This window comes from Lissotriton helveticus, chromosome 4_1, assembly GCF_964261635.1.
Source record: "Lissotriton helveticus chromosome 4_1, aLisHel1.1, whole genome shotgun sequence".
Classification (NCBI taxonomy): Eukaryota; Metazoa; Chordata; class Amphibia; order Caudata; family Salamandridae; genus Lissotriton; species Lissotriton helveticus.
The window spans coordinates 978,536,964-978,559,355 of record NC_136063.1 but is presented as its reverse complement, the minus strand read 5'-3'; the positions used below and the strand labels follow the sequence as shown (position 1 = coordinate 978,559,355).

Here is a 22,392-nt window from a genome sequence, read left to right as displayed (position 1 = left end):
CCAACATGAAGTGGCCTGTTACAAATGCACTACTGGCCAAGATGGAGATTGCTATATGCCAGGCGGTGCCTACACAGACAGCCCCTTGACTTTCATCTTGCTTCACTCCTTCTGCTTGGGTTAGTCAGTGGTGAGGGATGGAGGCAGGCTCCAAGCAGCGATGCTGGTGTGGCACCCAAAGGAACCTGAGGCTCTACGGAATGATGGAGGCCTGAATGGTGAGGTGTAGGACCTGCGACTGATGCCGCCATGGTGATTGTTGGTGGTGGACATCGGAAAATACGGTGAGCGGGCAGCTGCCACAGGCTTCATTGTGCTGAGCAGCGGTGCTCTCACAGTAGAGGGAAAAGCTTGGAGTGTAGGGATGCACTGGACTTTCAAAGCAACTCTGATTTAGAAATAGGTGGCACAGACAAACAGAAGCCTGCAGGTATGATCCAAACTATGGATTCTGCTAATACATACTCCAAAAACGGTGGGGCTGACATTCATTGGGATGCATTTGGACTTGTGACCAGAAACCTCTTTTGAACTCTGCAGATATTAGCTCATAGGGACATGCATTTAACATATAGGATGTATGATAGATTGAACTGAGATACAACCTTGCACCTCTGCTGAAATATTGATTATGCTGATGCATATAGGGGAGTTGACAATCTCTGAGTCTTTGAGTGAAAGATCTTCAATCCTGGCACAGTGGACAGTGGACAGGTACCACAGCAAAGAATCTCAAGCAGACCAGCCCTGGGACATGCACAAGCTCCCCGAAAGCAAAAAACACTCAAATCAATCAGAAACAAAGCTCGTGTTGATATATGAGCCAAGCACTGAGCACCCAGATAAACTCGGCTCTGTTGTCAAAGAAATTGAGGACACTGAGTTGGACCAAGAGGGCAAAACATGGCACTGGAATTAGGTATATTAAGAGCTCAGCAGAAAAATGAAGCCCAGAGGGTCAGACGTGGAGAATACTATGGCTGAAATGGCTATTGATGTAGTGGAGCTGAAGACCGACATGGCTGAAATGATGGAAAGAATCAGATTTCTGAAATACCAAGCATAAGACATGGAAGGGAGGTACAGACTCCAAAATGGACGCATTGATGGCCTTTCCGAGGGCAAAGAGTGAGAAGATGTGGAACCATATCTTGAAAATTGTCTCAAATACTTCATGGCCTCTGAGAGCCTATCCAACTGCTTTGCTGTAGAAAGGGCCCACAGAATCCCATTCCACTCACCTGCACAGGGCGGCCTACTCAGGTCTATCGTAGTAAAACTGCTGCATTAAAAATTCAGAGATCTCCTATTTAAAATAGAGTAAGTGTTGGGTCTATTCACCATTGAAACTCTAAAGTTTTGCTGTTTCCATATTTCAACTCTGCTGTGTGGCAACAGTGTGGTTCACTGTACGCTGTCAAGGGGAAACTCTTAAATTAAACCTCCTGATTATATACCTTTATCCCGCAAAACTCAAGGAGATCACAGATGACCAAGCAATTTTCTTCACATGCCCATGTGAAGTATGTGACTAGGCTGAAACTAGAGAGACTGCATGAGAACTGGCAGACAAGCTGGAACCCAAGCCTCTGTATTGGAAGTGAATTAAGTGAAGTGAACATAAAGCAATGGTTGAGCAATTGCTCAGGCCATGGTGGCTCAATGGAAGGTGGTGGCGGCAGTGCTGGGTGGATCACCAGATCAAACAGTGCACTTGACATCACATGACACAACTGGCAGTAGCAGCACCTTATCAAAAGTCGCCAGAGTAGATATCAACATTACCTTTCATCTTTCACCCCAGAACTGCAGATGATTTTGTGTTACTCTGATAATATAAGTAAGAGGGCCACCAAAAATCTGCAGTTAGGGGGCAACTGAGTCCTGTTGTGCAGTCATGAGTTTCAAATGGGTCAAGATACAGGTTGCCTGAGGGTCAAACACCATGTAGAGTGCAGACACCACAGTCCCCTCTCCTCCCCCAAAAGCTGGGAGTCTTCTTGGTTATACACCTGTTAAAGTTTGGCATAGCGTGGTATATTATGCTACACTTTGTTATCATGTTGATCAAGCAATCTGTTAATTGGACCATGGACAGTTTTAGGCCAAGTTTTACTTGTCTAGCCACAGTGGAAATGCCGCACTGTGCCATTGATGGAAGTGGAGAATAGACTCCAAGAGGCAGAGGGTTGAAACCATGACTACTAACACATCATATGGAAGAGATGGGTGCACATGCGCCATGCCCAATCAGAATGGGACTAAAATGGAAGCATATCGGCTACCGCAAAGTAATGGCCCACGAGTACAAACTACAATTAATGTCTACACATTCCTGACTTAGAATGTGAAAGACTTGGACAGTACCACCAAAGGACACAAGATACATACCTATCTCAAGAGGAGAGGTGCACATATTGCAATATTATTAAAAAACACACATCTTTCTGGCCCAGAGTGTGCTAAGTTGAGGTAAAGATGGAAAGGGCAGCTGCACAGTGCAGTTCACTCTGCGCATGCTAGGGATGCTTGTTAGACCTCAGATTCTTGATGAGATTTTCCCCTAACCTTTTTACCTTCAGACCTCCTGTTTTTGTTGACTTGGTTTTTGCTGGCCTTAGGCATCTGCACACTTTACCATTGCTAACCAGTGCTAAAGTTATTGTGCTCTCTCCTTAAAGCATGGTAAAACTGGTTTATATCGAATTGACATATTTAATTTACTAGTATGCCCCTATTAAGGTGGCACCACCTGTGTCTAGGTCCTGTAAATTAAGTGCTACTTGTAGGCTTGCACCCGCTTAAGTAGCACTTTAAACATGCGTCAGGCATGCCATTCCAACCTGTGTGTGTGTGCAGCTTTCAACTGTCATTTCACCCTGGCAAAGTAAACCATTTGCCAAGCCTAAACCTTCTTTTTTCATACATATAAGTCACCCTTACGGTAGGCCCTGGACAGCCCAGAGAACAAGGTGCAATGTATGTAAAAAGTGAGACAAACTTTTAAGTTTTTCATGTCCTGATACTGTAAAAAATCTGAAATTAATTTTTCACTACTGCAAGGCCTACCTCTCTCATAGGATAACATTCGAGTTACCTTATTACATTTAAAAGTGTGATTTCCAAATGAGAAGAGGTGACCACTACGTGTTTGGTGTCTGGAATTTTAATTTCAAATCATGAGATATTGTGAAATTGGATTTTTAAATTGCAATTTTGAAAATGTCACTTTTTGAAAGTTGCCTTTTTCTTGCCTTAGCCATTTGGTTCCTTCAGCCTGCTTCTGGATCACGACTGGGTGTGGGTTACAGTTGGGCTTTGTGTATTCCTCCTACACAGCCACACACATTGAGAAGCTTAGGTGTGAGTGGATGGGCTATCACTGGCAGGATGGGAGGGATGAGCTGGGCCTAGCCCCACCTTCACTTGAATAGTCTGTGTTCTCTCTCCACACAAAGGGCTGTGGAGAGAGAACAAAGGGCTGTGTAGTTAGACTGGAGCCAGGGCTAGGAACGCAGGGCATCTGTGCACTTCAAAGGCATGACTCTATAAGATTCTCCCCACTTCAAAGGCAGAGCTAGGTATAAATACTGCACCTCAGGCACCTACTCTTTAGTAAACTTTTGGACCTGTGGATACTCTGCCAGTAAGGACTGATGTGCTGCTGAAAGGACTGCTACTCTGCTGGACTGCTGCTCTAAATGCACTGCTGCCCTATTGTGTTGACCTGCTGCCTGCTGCCCTCCTGACTGAGTAAGAAGGACTGGACCTGCATTTCTTTAACCCAGAAACCAGAGTGACTCCAATTGCAAGTTGACTGACCTCCTGACCCGAAGCCTCAGGGGCAGGCTTCCAACAACCTTGCCTCTGCACCTGGACTAGACCGATCGCAAAGACCTGCATCATCTCCACAGCCTGCAATGCTATTGGTCCCGCCACTGTGCAATGTATCCTCAGCGCAGGCCCTCTCAACCCTCATCGACTGCAGCCTAGATACCAACGCTGCACTCTGTATTGCAGCCTCACAGCTCTTTGGAACCGATGCATCGCGCCGACTGCACGCCACACCGTTGACGCGTGACTTACCATCAAAAGCCCTGTTGATGGGATCTTTGATGACAACACAGGCCTTTGCATTGCAGTCTCACTGCACCTCGAAACCGAACTATCGATTCGGCTGCACGATCCATCCTTGACACAGTTCCTCGCAGCTCTCCGCAAACCAGAATTTAAAGTAATTTGTTCAGCTCTATTGTGTTCGCCTTGAACTTGTGACTTTGTCCATGTCCGGCGCAACCAGATACCAACAGTTGACACTTTGTGCTTTTTGCCACTATTTTTGAAAAAAATCTTTAATAGTGCATATCTCCGGTTCTACTGATTGGATCTTTGTCGTTTTGGTTTTGTTTTATTTATTAAACAAAGCACTATGTTTCTAAATTGGTGTGGAATTCTTTTTGTGTGGTGTTTTCCACTTTATTACTGTTGGAAGTGTTTCACACATTCTTTACACATTGCCTCTAAGTTAAGCCTGACTGCTCTGTGCCAAGCTACCAGAGGATGGAGCACAGGTTAATTTAGGGTTGTCTTGTGACTTTCCCTGACAAGGATTGGGATTGTTGCTTGACCATGGTCACACCCCAGTCAACCAACAGTCTGATTTCTCATACTGAACTTGTAGTGATTTCCCCAGGGGGAGATATGTGCCTCTGTGTGGACAATTCAATGGTAAAGCACACCATGTAGTCAGGTTGCACTCCACCAATTGTAAACAAAACATTTCTAGTAATGATCTCCATGCAGCTGAGCATACACCCTCAAGATCCAATATACATCAGAGGGTGACTTTAACTGGGTTATGAATGTAGAGACAGACAAAGAAACTGTCTGATTGTGTCGATGAAAGTGTCCTTGCAAACGTACAACACATCCATTGACCAGGGATTATTCCTACTATTTCACGCTTTGCATACCAGGATAGATATGATACTAGCGACACCTCAAATCAGTGGGGAAACCTTAGGGCTTATATTTAGCCATGCCTTCAGATCACAACTCCCTCCTATGGCTGTTGAGATGGGGCACCATACATTGATTCCGGAGCAGTTAGACACCTTAGAGAGAGAGATCTCCCTCGGGGAATGGGAGAAGCAGTGTATTAGATGGCCTCTGGCAAAATTCTGGGCAACAATGGGTTCCCTTTGGAGTTCTACAGGGTTTTCCAGAGGCAGCTAATACAGCTACTGTTATCTATGTACAGGCCAGCAGTGGTGAACTGCCCCCTAGCATCAGAGAAGCCACTATGGTGGTGATCCCAAAAGGGGATCTCAATCCACTGGAAGTGGAGTCCAACATACCTCTGTTCATGCGTAATTTGGTCTGCGAAATGCTGGGAAAAGTGCTGGTGAATAGATTACTGGTGATCCTTCCATGCCTGGTTCATCAGGGTCAGAGCTTTATCATACTGGGCAGAAATACTATCCTAACTGTGTGCAGACTCTTTCACTTTATTATAAGTAACATTCTCCCACAGATGTAGTAGTTAGAGGTGGCTTCCATAGCTATGGAGAAAGCCTTTGACACTCCAAATTGGGAATAGCTACAGGCGGTACGACAAAGCATTGGCTTTTGTGACAAAAATGATGAAGTGGATAAGGCTGATGTACACTAATCCCAATGCATGTGTTTAAATTGGGGGTGGGATATCGGAAGCTTGGAGAGTGAAGTTAGACACGAGGCAGGCTGTCCACTTTCACCCATGCTCTTTACTTGATGCTATGGAGTCACCTGTGCAGCATTCATGGGGCTAGTGAAGAGGCACCCAGGATTCCCATCAATGGGCTCCACCATACTATTTGCTATATGCTGATGATGTATTACTTTATGTGAATGATGTGCGCAGACGGCTGCCGCAAATGCTGGTTGCATTTGACAAAGTTGGGAGGGTGCCTGGCCTCCATCTCAACAAGACCAAGTCATGTTTTTCAAATGTAAAGTTTATATGCGTTTATAAATCTAAGGAATATAAAACTGTATTTGTCTCAGCCAATACTTACATGTGAAAACATTATAAATCGTACATTGTGATAAACAATTGTGTGCTATTCTGCCTTCAGGTTGTCTGGATCACTGCTACCATGCCATATTTCGTTTTAACGGCTTTGCTTGTTCGCGGAGTTACTCTTCCTGGAGCAATTGATGGGATCAAAGCATACCTCAGTGTGGATTTCCTCCGGTTATGTGAGGCTTCGGTAAGGGATATTTGACTTTATTTCTTGGCTTGTGTTAGTTCAACTTCTACATAAGAACATTTCTGCAGCTGCAGTTGGATCTACATAATGGAGATAAGAGTGTTTTTTATTCTTAAAATAAATATATTGTCAAGTTTCACTGTAGCAAGCTTTCTGCTTAAGCAAGTTATCCTCTTACTGCATTAGTGCAGTTGAATGAGCAGCACTGTGGGATTGAGCCGGAGAGACCTATTTAGCGATCTCGATCCATGTATTGTGCCAGTGGACCTGCTTTGAATCCTGTGCAGTATATATATATGCCTGGTGGACATGCCCTAGCTGTCTAGTTCAGAACTATAGGCCTGACTTCTTGGTGGTGGCCACACTCTTTCCAGCCTTTTTTCCTTTATCACACTCTCATGGGATCACACAAGGAGAGGGTGAGCTTGTTGCTAAACAAAGCTGGAAGCAGCCGGCAACCAGTTTCAATGGCTGAGCCAGTTGCCATTTTGGATCAGCAATTTAGTTGAGGTTCCAGAGCGCATTAAAGGCTGAGTTTGCCATAAAAGAGGCTTCTCTTTCTATCAAGACTCGGAGGGTGATGCCAGAGACCAATGACTCTATTCTGGATGGGACTGAGGGTGAGGTCAACCAGTCCCTGACTGTTACCCTCAAACCAGCTGAGGAAGATGATTTCTTCAGCCTTTATCAGAAGAGGAAACAAAAAAATGTTTGCCTCCACGTTCCCCTGTGAAGACGGTGATGATCCATGAAGGGGTGCATGTAGACAAGCAGAATTTTCCTACGTTTCTCACAAAGCTGGATGCTCTGCATACATTTGCGGAAGAATTTTCCGGAGTACAATTAGGTGGAATCAGGGTTAAAATGGCTTATGCAGCTGCTAATTTTTCCATCTGAACATTTACGTTTTCCAATTACACAATTCAGTCATGTTGGAAATTGGGCTACTGGTTGACTGGGGTGAGAACAGCCACCCGATCCTAATCAGGTTAAGGCACAAGCAAATCCCAAACTAACCTGTGTTCAACTCGCTGCTAGCTTGGCAGAGAACAATCAGGCTTAGCTTAGAGGCAATGTGTAAAGTATTTGTGCAACACTCCAAACATTAAAAAGGTAAAAACACTGCACAAAAAGATTCCACACTAGGTAAAAAACAGGCCAAATTGAGTACATAAAACAGGACCAAAATGACAAACATCCAATCAGAAGAACAAACATTATGAATTTTTTAAGTTTAAAGTATAAAAAGGCACCTAAAAGCATAAAGCTCCAACCGGGGATATCTGGTCGCACTGGATCAGATCGAAGTCGTAAGATCAGGCTGACCGCTATGGAGCATAGGTCGAATATATTCCTAGATTAGTCCAGCTGAAGGTTTGCCTTCTCAAGTTTTGTGCCTAGAATCTAGTTAGCATTGGAGAGGCTCACGGGGAGCAAGCAGAGCATTGTGCATGGCAGTCAGCATGACGAGAAAAACAGGCTAGGGTTCGTGGATGGATGGTCTGGAGCTTTATGTTGTGGTCCCCTGTGCGCTGATGATGATGCTATGGCAGGAGACGGGCTTGTGGCAGCCAGCGCTGATTTTCCATGCAAGCATTATGGTTCCGATGTGAATGGGCCCGTTTGTGGTAATAAAGAGCCCAGAAGCTTGCATTTATGAGCTCAATAGGGTTCAGGACCTATGGAGCACTTCTTGGAGGTCAGGGACTAGCTAAAGAGGAGTCCATGAGCTGTTGCAGAGCCTGTTATGTCCCTGAGGCTCAGATCAGTAGGCCAGAAGACTAGCCCTTTGAGTCACCCAGGGATTCTGGGTTCAAGATGGAGTTGCAAGTCTAGTTCTTTTTCCTCTAACAAAAGGGCAGCAGGCATCAGGTCCTATAGAGCAGCAGTCCAGCCGAGTTGCAGTCTTTGAATCAACGTAGCAGTTCTGCTTTCCGGCAGAGTATCCACAGGTTCAGAAATGTACTGAAGACTTTGTGCTTTCGGTGCTTTTTTATACCATGGTTCTGTAAGGTGGGAGAAGCTTCCTGACAGTGGCTTATGGAATTTCCTGTCTCCCATGCCCTGGCTCCAAGCTGGCTGAGGTGACAATGCGGGGTTGGTAGGCCCTTTGTGTGAAGGCAGAGGACAGGCTATTCAGGTGTAAGTGAGGCTGTGCTCAGCACTGACACCTTCCTGCCAGCGGATGGCCAACTCAGGCTCACCTAAACTCTGTATTGTGTGACTGTCTGGGAGGAATTCACAAAGTCAACTGTCAGTTACACCTAGTTATTTGACTCAGGCGAGGCTGTAGGCACAAAAGGCTAAGGGCAGAAAAATACCAACTTTCTAAAGGTGTCATTTTTTAAATTGTGAATAAAAAAAACAACTTCTCCACTAAATAGGGTTTTTCACCCCAATTCCAAAGATGCCAAACATGAACTGGTGAGCTCTTTGAATTCAGAAATTAAACGTATAAAAATGCAATAAAGTAACTCCAATGTTATCCTGTGGGAGAGACAGGCCTTACATTTGTGAAAAATGAATTTGACTTTTTCACTAAAAAGACATTTAACATTTAAACGTACAAGACCTACCTTTTAAATACATTGCACTCTGCCCGCTTGGCTGTCCAAGACTGATATATGTATTAAAAAGGAAGTTTTGAGCCTGCAAAAGGTTTATTTTACGAGTGCAAAATGGCAGCTTAAACTGTTAAGGCAGGTCTGAGATGTTTAAAGGGCTTCTTAAGTGGGTGGCACAATCAGACCTGCAGGCCCACTAGGAGCATTTATTTTACAGGCCTGGGGCACATGTAGTGCCACTTTACTAGGGACTTACAAGTAAATTAAATATGCCAACTGGGTATAAGCCAATTCTATAATTTTTTAAAGACTAAGCACACACACTTTGGAAATGAAGGAAGGTCTATAGGTTGGATAAATAAAAAGTAAGAGACATACAACTTGTAATTGAAATGTTTGGGCAAAATATCACACGCAGTAAATAGCACATGTGCTGGAATTGTTTTCTGGCAAGATGGCCGCTGACCGGCCGTAGTGAGAGGTCGCAGAATCCTCTCCTCCCTTTCTGCACTTCAAATATTGATTTAAAGAATGCGGATGGTCCCTAACTGGAAGATTCTCCCCTTGGTTGCTCGGCCTGATTTACCGCTGTGGCTCCCGCACTCCATCGCCTCACTGGTGGTCTTTGTCAAGTATAATTGTGTGCGAGCAGTAGGGCTGCTACAATGGTGGAGAGCTAGGCACAGGATGGCACTGAGGGGCCCAAAGCAACCTAAGGATCAGAAAGATTCAGGAGGTCTCTGTGCCTACAAAAACACGACAAAAGAAGTCGCAAAGGACATGTCGGCCCTGAACTCAGCTCCGCGCAGCACGGGGCAGACGCATAGGACAATCCCCCGAAAATTGAACGACCAGCAGGGCAACGGCGCCGGTCCAGCGATCAGTGGTAACAAAAATTCTATTGATGCTGCCCGGAAAGCCGCTGCGTCAAAACGTGCCCGCGATGTGGGCAAAGCTAAGAAAAGCATACTCCGACAGCCTACCCTGATCGAGTCCTTTTACGGCGAGGCCATCGGAGAGCGCGGAAGCTGGAGCCGGTGCTGGAACCATGGGGCTTGAGGACGCTGAAGGCTTGGTATCCGGGCAACGCATGGATACAATGCTGCATGCATCTCCCGGGACAGCCGCGAGTCAGCGCGAGCAGAGCGCTGAGCTTACTGTTTCATCAGGCACGGCTCATGATGTGCTGAATACCGAGGTAGGAAAATATGATTCCGGTGCTGGTGCCATTAACAAAACTGAAACTGAAACTGAAACTGAAACACAAAAGGCTTTCTTGGGGGGTTTAGTGAGTAGTCAGGACTCGATCCACTTAGCAGCCTCTTCAGTCCGCATGGATCTGGAAAGCTCAAGGCAGCTACAAAGGCTAACCCAGGACAATGGGGCTACTGGTTCCCCTGATGGCGAGTGCTTCTTTTCTCTCAATGATGATACAGACCCCTTGCTCTCAAGTGAGGGAAGTTTGTCTAGTTATTCTGACTCTGCAGAGAGCTCATCGGTCCAGATAGCCCCGGCACACCATAGGGGTATCCAACAGAAAAAGAGGATTAAATCAAAGTCTAAACTGCCAGACAGTCCTGCAAACACGGAGACCGCCCGGTAGCTCCTGTGGGACTATTCAGTCACATCTCACCTATATCAAGATGAAAGTGGCACTATTACCCAGGCGGGGCAGAACAACCCTAGTAGTCCGCCTCAGGCTCCGTCACTCGATCTCCTCTACACCACCCTGAAGCAAATGCAGGGAGAAGCTAGGACAGAGAGCCGGAGATCCAAGCAGGCTACACAAAAGATTCAGAGCTCTCTGAGGAAGATGAACAAGCTATATGAGGACATGGCAGATAGGGTCGCCCACGTGAAGGAGAGAACAGGAAGACTGGAAGATGATGTTAGCAGATGGCAGACTTTTAAGCAAGTACAAGAAAAAGCGGGTCAGGATTTTCAGTGGAAATTGGAGGATTTTGAGAACTGCCAGAGGCGGAATAACATAAGGCTGCTGGGGGTAGCTGAAGGGGTGGAAGGGCAGGATGTCAGGTTGTTCGTTATTAATTTACTGAAGGGTGCCTTCCTCGATCTGAGTGCTTGAAACTGGGAGAATGAGGTGCAGCGAGCTCACCGGTTTCCACTAGTTCAGAGGAAAGGTCATGAGGCTTCTCAGCTTGACAGACTCAGGGCAATCCTTGTCTATGTTGGTAATTATCTCCTGAGGTAAGAAGTTATGGATAAGGCAAAGCCTGAATCCAGGCGTACATTTGACGGTATTACATTTTTTGCCGGACCTGACTTCTGTCATGTGACTATCGAAAGAAGATGGAGGTTAAGGCAATTAATTGCCCCTTTTCAGGGTCTCGGCTGTTAGGCTTACCTTTTGTATCCTGCAAGGGTTAAAGTGATTACCAAAGGACAAGTTAGAATGTTTTTTTCAGAGGTCAAGGCTCAACAATATTTGGCTGAGTTGAAGGAACAGAAGGGCGGATGAGGATGGGGGTCTTTGAGAACAAGGTTTAGCCAGGTGTTTCTTTCATTTCTTTTTTTTCTGTTATTCTTGGATATCTAAAACCAAGGTGTCATTAAGGGACATAAATGGTGGAAATGGTGGAAGGGGGGAGGGTGCGACTTGCTACGGGCTAAGCTGTCACACATAGGTCATGTATGACCTATTTGCCTGTAAGTGGGGTGGGGGTCTGGTCTGGCGGGCGTTAAATGGGGGGCTGTGGGAGGAGGCGGGATCTACACAGTATATCGCAGCCAGGCATCTGAGGTAGGGGGTGGGATGCACAAGGTGGAGTAAGGTTTGGGGGAGAAGGTATGCAGGGTGAGTGAAGAGGAACTTGGATCTTGATTTGTTGGTTAAAGGGATGGGACAGGTTTTTGATGTTTTTTAATGAGTGTGCGGATTGCTTTTGTAAATGTCTGTGGGTTCAATGATCACCTCAAAAGACAGCAAGTTGCCGCTATTCTGAGATTAATGCAATTAGATTTTGTTTGTTTGCAGGAGATGCATGTAGAGGGGACAAGGGGCTATTTGTTGGTGCAACTGGGGTTTTTCTTACTAGCCCATACAAAACAGGGGGCCAAGACCAGAGGGGTCGCTATATTGTCAAAAAGAAATGATGTTACAGTTAAAAGAAATGCTGAAGATCAATGGGGTAGATGGGTTCTCCTTGAATGTGTAATTTCTGGTGAAGTATTTACTATAGGATCATTGTATGGGTCTAATGAGGAGACCCAGATATTTTTGAGTTTTTAGATTTAGAATTAGCCTTATGGCCTGAGCCGGTTATACTATGCAGATATTTCAATATAAATGGGCTTGGTGGGCTGGGTACGGAGGTCGGACATAGCTATCTTGGTTGAAAAAAAGAACATGTCGCGCAGTAGTTAACTTGGCTCGGCACAATTCTCTAACCGATGTATGGGCACGATTAAATCCTCTAGTCTCTGCCAGCACTTATTATTCAGCCCACACAAAGTCTGTGTTAGGCTGGATTATTTCTTTATTTCTAATTCTCTGATGTCAAGGGCCCAGATTGAGAAACTGCCTCAGATTATCTCTGACCATAGTCCGTTGGTATTAACATTGTATGTATGTATGTATTGCGGTCTTATATAGCGCAAATACTGTCACCCAAAGGGTATCCTGGCACTTTGACAAAACAAACTAGCACACGGTCACAGCGATCACGCTACTCTAGGAAAGAGATAAGTTTTTAGATTTTTCTTAAAAGATGGAAATTCACTTTGGCTCCTCAGAGGAAGCGGAAGAGAATTCCAGAGACTAGCAGTGGCAAAGCTGAAAGATCGACCTCCCATTCTTAACCTCTGAAACCTGGGAACCATTACCAGGCATGCAGAGGAAGAGCGCAAGGTTCGTGAAGCAGTGTACCAGGAAAAAAGATTCTGCAACAGAACAGGTCCCTGTCCATGCAACGCCTTAAAGACCAAACACGAGGCCTTAAAAAGAATTCGTTGCTGGACTGGTGGAGATCACGCAGCGCTGCGGTGGACGAGGCAATGCGCGGGCAAGACAAGGCCAGTTTGGCTGCCATGTTCTGAATCCGTTGGAACTTACCAACCAGGTTCTTAGGTGCACCCAAAAGCAGTGCGTTGCAATAGTCCAGCCTGCTTAGTATAATCCCCCGCACAGCTTCAGGTCTAGCCGGAGTTGGGAGAATGGGAAGGACTTTGCGTAGCATATGGAGCAGCACCATGCATGTGGCGATGGTCCTGTTGGCAAAAGCATCCAGTTGTAGGTTTGGACCAAACATAACTCCCAAATTGCGAACAGAGTCTGCTGCTGTTACTGCACCCGAAAAGGAGGAAGGCCAGAAATCCTCCGGCAAGGAACGTGGAACACGATCACTGGAGCAGTACAGCACCTCCATTTTAGATCTATTAAACTGGAGTGAGTTGGAACACAACCAGTCTGCTGTAGCAGACATACAGCGGTGGAAGGTCTCTAAAGAGATGGCATCTCCACCTTCCAGCGAGAAAATCAGTTGAGTATCATCGGCATAATTAAATACCGAGATACCAAAGGAGCTGATCAGTTGAATTAGAGGGCGGAGGTACAGATTGAACAATATTGGGCTGATGGCTGAGCCCTGGGGCACCCCCTGCCCAACCTTCTGCACACCTGATCTGTAGGGAGGCAGTGCCACCACCTGCTGCCTATTGCAAAGGTACGAGACTAACCAGCCCGTGCCAGTCCTGTTACTCCAGCCTCCTCCAGTCTCCTGGTGAGAGTCGAATGGCTGACCGCGTCGAACGCGGCCGACATGTTGAGCAGCACAAGGAAGGCTGCTCGACCTGTGTCGACTCGCGAACGAAGTTTGTCCAACATGACCACCAAAGCCGACTCTGTGCCATGCGCTGGCCGGAACCCAAACTGGGCCACATCCCGACAGTTGTTATCTTCCAGGGACTGGGTAACCACCTACTCCATGATTTTAACCGGAAAAGGGAGTAATGAGATGGGCCTATAGTTCTCCGAGCGGGTGGGGTCTAGAGTAGGCTTCTTCAGGAGGGGGGACACCACTGCTATCTTCCAACAGTCCGGAACCAAAGCAGATTCAAAGGACTGGAGACAGAGGGAATACAGTGGGCGAAAACGTTCCCTATGAAAAAGTTTCCAAATTTTATGAGGAAGAGGGTCCATAGGGGAACCCGAAGACACCGTCTGTGCCAGTCTACAAAAATAATCGAAATTCGGGACAGAGAAGCAGCTCAACCGAGGTTGATCGAAAAGATCTTCAGGGTCACCCAGGGTAGATGGAGAGACCCGGGGTATCAGAGACTGGGAGTCAGGCGAAGTAAGACCGCTCAAAATGGTGGCTATCTTATCTTCAAATGCGGCAGCCAAAGAGTCGCATAAAGCCTGGGAGGCCGGGATGTTATTCGAGGCACATGCAGGCCGGGAGAGGTCACTAACAATCCCAAACAGAGTCTGTGACTTGTTAGTTGCTTGATTCAGTGTCTCCTCAAGATAGATAGCTTTCGCACGTTTAATCTGTGCTTTACATTCCATTAAAGCGAGCTTAAAGATGGTTTTATACGGATCTAAGTAGTGCTTCCTCCAAGCCCTTTCAGCCCGCTTACAACGCAGTTTCAACTGCCGAAGATCGCTGGAATACCAAGGCTTGGCTTGTCTCTGTCTGTCCCTTGACCTACGGAAAGGAACCACCGAGTCCAAGGAGTTCGAGATTTGTTGACACAGACTGGTATAGCTTTCTTCCGCATTAGCCCCCAACACATATTCGCCAGGAAGTAAGATAGGCAGAACCGAGGCCTTTAAAAACTTGGACTAAGGCCTACCCACCTTAAGAGGCTTCAACCTTGCAACATCTGAGGAGTCGGCCGCAAGGTGAAGAGAAAAGGAGACCAGAGCATGGTCCGTCCAGCATTGAGGAGTTATGTCTTTCACCGACACCTGCGTGGCATCCGCGAAGACTAAATCCAAGATGTGGCCCTTCAGATGAGTTATAGAAATTACCAGCTGTTGCAGCTGAATATTGCTGCACGCCTGGCATAAATCATTATAAGCAGAATGTGCAGGACATTAAAACTTACAAGGGCAAGTAGACGGGAGAAGATATGGACTTTTGAAAGCTTAAGGATGAAAATTATATTAGACATATGAAGAATTGGATTGCAACATATTGGGAGATTAATAGAGGAAGTGCTTCTTCTGAGATAACCTGGGATACCTTTAAGGCAGGCATTCGAGTAGAGACGCTGAGTTTTAGCCTATATAGGCAGAAACAGGAGGAACTAAGATCAAAAGCACTTGTAAGGCAGTTACTGATGCAGAGGAGGAACTGAATTCAGCAATTCTATCCAGGGCCCCCTGGATCGAGCATGCCTTAAAGTTATTTATACGAAGGCGGAAGCAGTTGATGGTATTGCTAGCAAGGCAGCTGCTAGTTATTTAATAAAAAAGGAGCAATGTCATGAACTAAGTGAACGTGTGGGGCATACCTTGGCGGCTCACACAAGACAGAAGGCGGCCTCGGGCGAGGTCAAGGAGATCTCGTATGGTAAAGGGACCACAGAAACCGACCCTGACGAGATCTGTGAGGTTTTCAGGCAGTTTTATGCTGGGTTGTACAGTGAGGACCATCCAAATGATCCGTCAATTATTCGAGAGTATCTCAGGAATATTTCTGCTCCTCTGCTCTCCGAGGAGGATAGGGAGGCACTCGAAGTACCTTTGACTCCTGATGAGATAGCTGTAGCACTAAACAGCCTCCCTCCAGGTAAAGCTGCAGGCCCTGATTAGATCCCGTCAGATTCTACAGGGTCTTTTATCAGGTTTTCCATCAGGACTTAGTAGATACGATGCTACAGGCTCAAATGGGTAATTCCATACAAAGCTCCTGGGCAGGTGCAGATATTGTGGTAATACCGAAAAAGAGCAAATCACTCTTAGAACCAGGGTCTTATAGACCTATTATTCTCATCAATTCAGATGCAAAAACCTTTTCTAAGGCAATGGCCTTAAGACTTTGCAGAATTATTGGGGATTTGGCTAGTCCTACTCAACATGGGTTCATCCCAGGGAGGGGCACAACACAGCATGTCCGTAAAGTCATCACCCTCTTTGACGCAATGGAAGTTTCCGGCGACCCTATGGCTGTTATGCTGCTGGATGCACAAAAAACATTCGATAGGGTCTCCTGGAACTATCTCTGGATGGTCTTGAGGTGGGGGGGCATCGGGGAAGGGTTTATCAGAGCAGTCCAGGCCCTTTATAGTGCTCCTACAGCCCGACTTAGAATAAATAGAGGTTATACTGCGTCTCTTCAAATTAAGCGTGGGACTTGTCCGGGGTACCCATGCTCGCCACTGTTATTCGCACTAAATATATTGACCCACTGATCCGTAAGCTAGAGGCAAACGATAAGATTCTCTCAGTAAAAGCCCAAGGTCAAGATTTTAAAACTCAAGCATACGCAGATGACGTTGCTATAGTGACCCCGTTTCCCGTTAGTGCTATTGTAGAGGTTGAATTAGAAGCTCAGCTATTTGGTCAGGCTTCAGGCTATTCGCTAAATGGGCCCAAGACACAGATAATTAAGAATAAGGGGGCAGTTTGTAATGAGGTATGAGTAGTTGACTCCGACGTATATTTAGGTATTAGTATTTTGGCAGATCTGGATAAAATCGTTGACATGAATATCAAACCTATAATATCCAAAGCTAAAAAGGATCTGGATAGGATGCACAATCTCCACCTGTCTTTAGTTGGACACTCCAATTTGGTTAAGAAGCTTGCCCAAGTTCCTCTATTTATTTAGGGAAATACCTCTGATATTTGAGGCTAAATGGTTTTTGGCGCTGGAGCACCTAACTAATAGATTTATTTGGGCGCACAGTAAAACCAGGAGGGCTCTTCGCTTCATGACTCTTCCTAGGGCTAGGGGTGGTTGGGCGGTTCCTGATTTTAAGATGTACTATTGGGCAGCCGCCCTCCAGTATATGCGTGGCTTACTAGGTGGGGAAGCGGCAGACCCAATGGTTAAGTCAGGGTCTACTATTTGTACGCTATACTCATTGGCGAGGAGGCGGAGAATTGTTTTCTTAAATACACTGATCCTAGATACTTCGTAAGAACCAGATATAAGACACTGATTGCTGCCTATAAAATTTGGAGTTCCTTCTGCAAAAAACATGGGCTTGGTAGGTTCAACGCGTATACCTGCTTGTTTAGGAACTCATCCCTACCAGGGGAAATCTTTGGAGATCCTGTCATGACTGAATGGGGTAGGCAGGGAATTCAGAAATTAGGGGCCAGATGTAGGTGGCCAATTACCGGTCGGTAACGGCCGAATTCGGCCGTTACCGACCGGTAATTGGATTTTGAGATGTAGGGCCAGTCATTTTACAGAATCGGTAAATTTACCGATCGGTAAATTTACCGATTCTGTAAAATACCGAATCGGTATTTTTACCGATTCGGTAAATTTGATATGTAGGTGGGACTCTTCAGAGTCCCACAAGCCTTACAAAATTGGTATTTTACCATCAAATTCAATTTGATGGTAAAATACCGAATCCGGTGTGCATGCACATGTGTGCATGCACACCTGTGCCATATGACAGGCAGACCTGCCCTTAGGGCATGTATGCCTGCCACATGGCACCCGACCCTGTTTTGGGGGTGCTAGAGGGTGTCAAAGTGACACCCCCTGCACCCTTGTGAAATTCGGTATTTACCGAATCGGTAAATACCGAATTTTACCGATTCGGTAAAAAAACATCTGGATTGTCCTACATGTCCCCCCTTCATATTTACAGACTCTTAAATACCGAATCGGTAAAATTCGGTATTTAAGAGGCGGTAAATATGCTTTACCTACATCTAGCCCCAGGTTACTTGATGGGGATTAATGGATTTCTTCAATTCTCGGAGATAAAGGCTGTTTTTGGCATTGATAAAAGGAGCTTCTTTAAATATCTACAAGTTCGGAGTTTCTTTGTTAATAAACGGGGCGGTGCCGTAGGGTTTAGCGTAAATAAGATACTGAATGTCATCAAGGGTGGTGCAGATTGTACTATTCGCAGGTTCTATTCAGAGATTTCTGCAAGTAAGGGTGACAATTTGGGTTAATACGGCAGCAAGTGGGCAGAGAAGCTCGGGGTAGATCAAGAATGCTTCCAAGATTCATTGGAATTGGGACGGACTATGCTGTGCTCTGCTGGGCTTCAGGCTCTGCTGGGTTTCAGACGATATATTATTTGTACTATACACCCGCTCAGTGGGGCGGAACTGTAGGTATTAGCGGTACCTATAGCGTGTCAAACGCAATAGGTACCGGCAGGGAAGAGCCTCGGTGTTCCAGGGCTGATTGAGCGCCGGACATCTCCTCACTACCGTAACAAGAACGGAGGGAGACTTAACAAAGCTTACCATTGGGAGCTGTGATCCTGTTCAAATTCCTCTCGGCTGGTATGAGAGGCTAGGATTATTGAAGGTGCGCAAAGCCCAGTGTCCTTTGCAGTGGCATTGAAAGGTATATGCCCTGAGGAAATTGCCTGATACAAACCAAGGCAATGAAACATGTCGGCTGTGAGTAGGTTGTGAATCGATTGGTAGTATTCACAACTTCCTTTTTTAATTCTATATATGTTTTGTATGCAACAAATAGGGACAAAATTAAAGGAACTAGTCCTAGTTGCAGAATAAAATATGTGTTATGTGTTAAATGTTGTACGTTGAGTCACATATATTTTTTGTTCACTGCATCACGCTTGATCTTTTCTTTGGGTTTAGGACATGTTTCCGTTATAGCTTGATGGTACCAATGATGAGCAACAGGGCCATCCTGGTGAGTACCAGCCAGGGGTCCCATTGGTGTTGCGCCCGTGAGGTGCCATCTCGCTTTCTCACCTTTTTTCTATGTTACACTAGGTGAATGTGGGCTTTGTAAATGTTTGTTAAGTCTATCAGAGTTGGGCTATTTTAATAGTGGCAGCAGACTGAGGCATCCCCTACCCCAAATTCATTGCAAGAGGGGAGGTATGTTGTAATTTTGGTGCAACTTGTGATGCCGCAGATTTCTTGACAATATTGTTTCTGCCTTGAGCACTAGGACATCATTATTGTTGTGACTTAATGAGTGGAGGGCGTCCTAGTTCTTGTGTTTCCCTCTGTGCTCCTTCTTTTAGTCCAAGTATATTTGGGAGCCTATTTCAGCGTGGAAGGAGAATCTGTAATGTTTTGTTATTCCTTTTCACTTGGTGGTATGGTAGCAAAAATTATGATTTGTATGTATAACTCAGATGTGTGTTTTTCTTTTTCCTATGTATAAAAAAGTTGATCCTTGCTGTGCTATAACATGAAAATCCAATAAAAACATATATTAAAAAAAAGTAAATAGCACCTTTGCTAAAAAGCACAGGAGGACTACAGCCATGTTGTGTTTAGCATATTTGCTAAATATTGCATGCAGGTTTTACTTGTGATCAGACAATTCATTAAAGTCATGCACTATTTACCATGGCATGCGTTAATTACCACTACGCCTAACTCATAATCATAATAGAGTCCTAGGGAATCAAATCCAACAAAGTTGGGATTTAACAGATAGCCTGTCAATAATGGAGCAACAGGTCCATTTCCTTTCAAAAATTTCATTTGATGCCTTCCGGCAATGGCTGCAGTTTCAGAGGTTTCAATTGCAGCGAGGAGGCATCTCAGGATGCTCTTTTGGATAGCGGACTCAATAAGGAAAACAATGTTGATGGATCTTCCTTTTGCCGGTACTAAATTGTATGGTAACCAGCTGGAGGAAATGGTGCAAAATCAGCAGATGAAAGGAATCTGTTAGCTCCAGTGAAGTTTGTTTCAAGAGGAAGAGGTTTTGGCTATAGGAGGGCATTTGGTCCTATATCTACATCCAGAGATGTTTAGTCCTTTTAAAGCAGGGGTTGTGTTCTGGAAGCCTATATGGTAGATATAGCTATGTTCCTTCCAGCCTCTTCAACCAATTCACTCCGAGCCCCAAAACCATGACTATCTGACTCCATTTAGTTTTCTAATTAGTGGGTTGCTTTAAAATCTTTGCAGAAGTCTAGTCATCATTCGATCATAGCAAAAGGGAAGTAGGGACTGTTCAGGATGGCTACAAAGTAAATGTTTCTTCTGCTCAAGAAATTTTCTTTTGCACTCCTGTTCTAAGGGATCAGGCTAGCCAGTCAGCGCTGTTGGTGGAGATTCAAATGTTGACTACTGTTTTGGTGCTCGAGGAAGAGAATGGAGTAAGACGTTATTCAATCATCTTCCTTAATCAAAAGGTTTCAGGAAAGTTCAAGCCAGTTCTAGAGTTAAATGCTGTGACCAAGTTCATCCCTTATCAATCATTCAAAATGCTGACCCTGAAATAAATGTTACAGATTTCAAAGTAGAAGACATCCTGTCCTTAATTGATCTCAAGGATGCCTATCTACACCTGCCAATGAGTAGGGAATGTGATAGTTTTCTATGCTTCTGGGTGCAGGAGAACAATTATCAGTTTCATGTTCTTCCTTTTGGCCAGGCATCGGCCCCAATAGGCAGGCTAGCTCATTGCTTCTTATTTAGTTTTTTCAAGAACAGAAGATATCCAGTGGTAACTTCCCAATAATTCTAGAGAATCTGAGGTCTGTCCCATCATAGAAGATTCAATTCATCTGAGTCATCTTCTGTTTTTTACTTTTTTTACAGAGTTTTATATAGCGCGAACTTGACCCAAATTGGTTATCAGAGCGCTTTACACAGCACCAGTTGCATTACATGAGGACACATTCATTTTTGTTAGGCACAGGGAGATTAAGTGATTTACCCAGAATCACAGGATGTTCAGCGTCATTGCAGAGACTCAAACCCAGTTCTCCAGATTTAAGGTTGACCGCCCTAGCCGTTAGGCCAACTCCTCTCCCTTCAGGTATTCAGAAAGCAGAGACTTCAATCTCATTTGTTAGATATCTTGTAGAAATCACAAGCATCTATCAGAGAATAGTTAGTGGTATAGGAGTATATGGCATCCACCCTTTTCAGTTGTTCTTTGGGCCTCAGTGCACCTGTACCCATTAGTACATCACCTCCCTGCCCGCTGTAATCCAGTGTCTCAAGACTTTGACATTTTGGTCTCAGTCCTTCTATAGGTAGTGCGAGAACTATAGTGGTGGCTTCTTCTTCAGTCCTTGGCCCATGGGTCTCTCTTTCTACTTCTCACACTGAAAGTGCTAACATAGGATGCCAAAACCAACAGTTGATGGACAGAATGCAGAACAATGTCATAAATTAACCCCAGTACAGAGATCTGGGACTAAATCCATCGTTTTTTTGCTCACCATGCCATTCTGGTTTGAACCCAGCCATATGCAAATCAATTTTGACCCTGTGCCCCATGGGAACAGTCCAGCCCGACCTGCCAAGCCAGGTCCTCCCTGGACTGGAAACAATCATCCTAGTACCGGTTCCGGGCTTTCAGCCCTCATCAGCCAGGATAGCTTGATTCCAGTGGCATGGAGAGCACAGGACTCACATCTGAGCATACCCGTTCCACTCGGGGTGACAAATGCAAAAACAACAGTTGATGGACAGAATGCAGAACAATGTCATACATTCACCCCAGTACAGAGATCTGGGGCTAAATCCATCGTTTTTTTGCTCACCATCCCATTCCAGTTTGAACCCAGCCATATGCAAATCAGTCTTAATCCTGTGCCCCATGGGAACAGTCCAGCCCGAACTGCCAAGCCAGGTTCCCCCTGGGCTGGAAACAAGCATCCTAGGACCAGTTTCGGGCTTTCAGTCCTCATCAGCCAGGATAGCTTTACTCCAGTGGCATGGAGAGCACGGGACTCACATCTGAGCATACCCGTCCCACTCGGGGGGACAAATGCAAAAACAACAGTTGATGGACAGAATGCAGAATAATATTATACAGTCAACCCAGTACAGAGATCTACACCTAAATCCATTGTTTTTTGCTCATCATGCCATTCCAGTTTGAACCCAGCCAAATGCAAATCAGCTTTCACCCTGTTCCCCGTGGAAACAGTCCAGCCCACACTGCCAAGCCAGGTCCCCTCTGGACTGGAAACAAGCATCCAAGGACCAGTTTTGGGATTTCAGCCCTCATCAGCCAGGATAGCTTGATTCCAGTGGCGTGGAGAGCACGGGCCTCACGTCTGAACATACCCGTCCCACTCGGGGTTACAAATGCAAAAACAACAGTTGATGGACAGAATGCAGAACAATGTCATACATTCACCCCAGTACAAGCTCACTACACCACTGGAGTCAAGCTATCCTGGCTGATGACAGCTGATAGCCAGAAACCGATCCTTGAATGCTTGATTCTGGTCCAGGGAAGACATGGCTTGGCAGTTCGGGCAGGACTGTTCCCATGATGTTATGTTATGTTAATGTGATTTTTATAGCGCACAGCTGCCCCAGCAAAGGAGCGTCCCGGCGCTTTTGACTGGCAGAAGGAAAATACCAATACATAACTGAGCAGAAAGCAAAAAGGAATAGCCCAAAGGCGCTCTTATGGGCCAGGAGGGAAAAGGAATGTTTTGATGGCCCTCCT

At 45.5% G+C, this 22,392-nt stretch overlaps 1 protein-coding gene across 1 annotated transcript in view; it reads left to right on the top strand.

Moving 5' to 3' along the window:
• The window catches only part of SLC6A3 (solute carrier family 6 member 3), a 711,041-nt gene that overhangs the window by 466,240 nt on the left and 222,409 nt on the right, over positions 1-22,392 (top strand). The window contains exon 5 of the mRNA XM_078685725.1: positions 6,117-6,251. Coding sequence (XP_078541851.1) covers positions 6,117-6,251 — 135 coding nt within the window. The remainder of the gene's footprint in view (positions 1-6,116; positions 6,252-22,392) is intronic.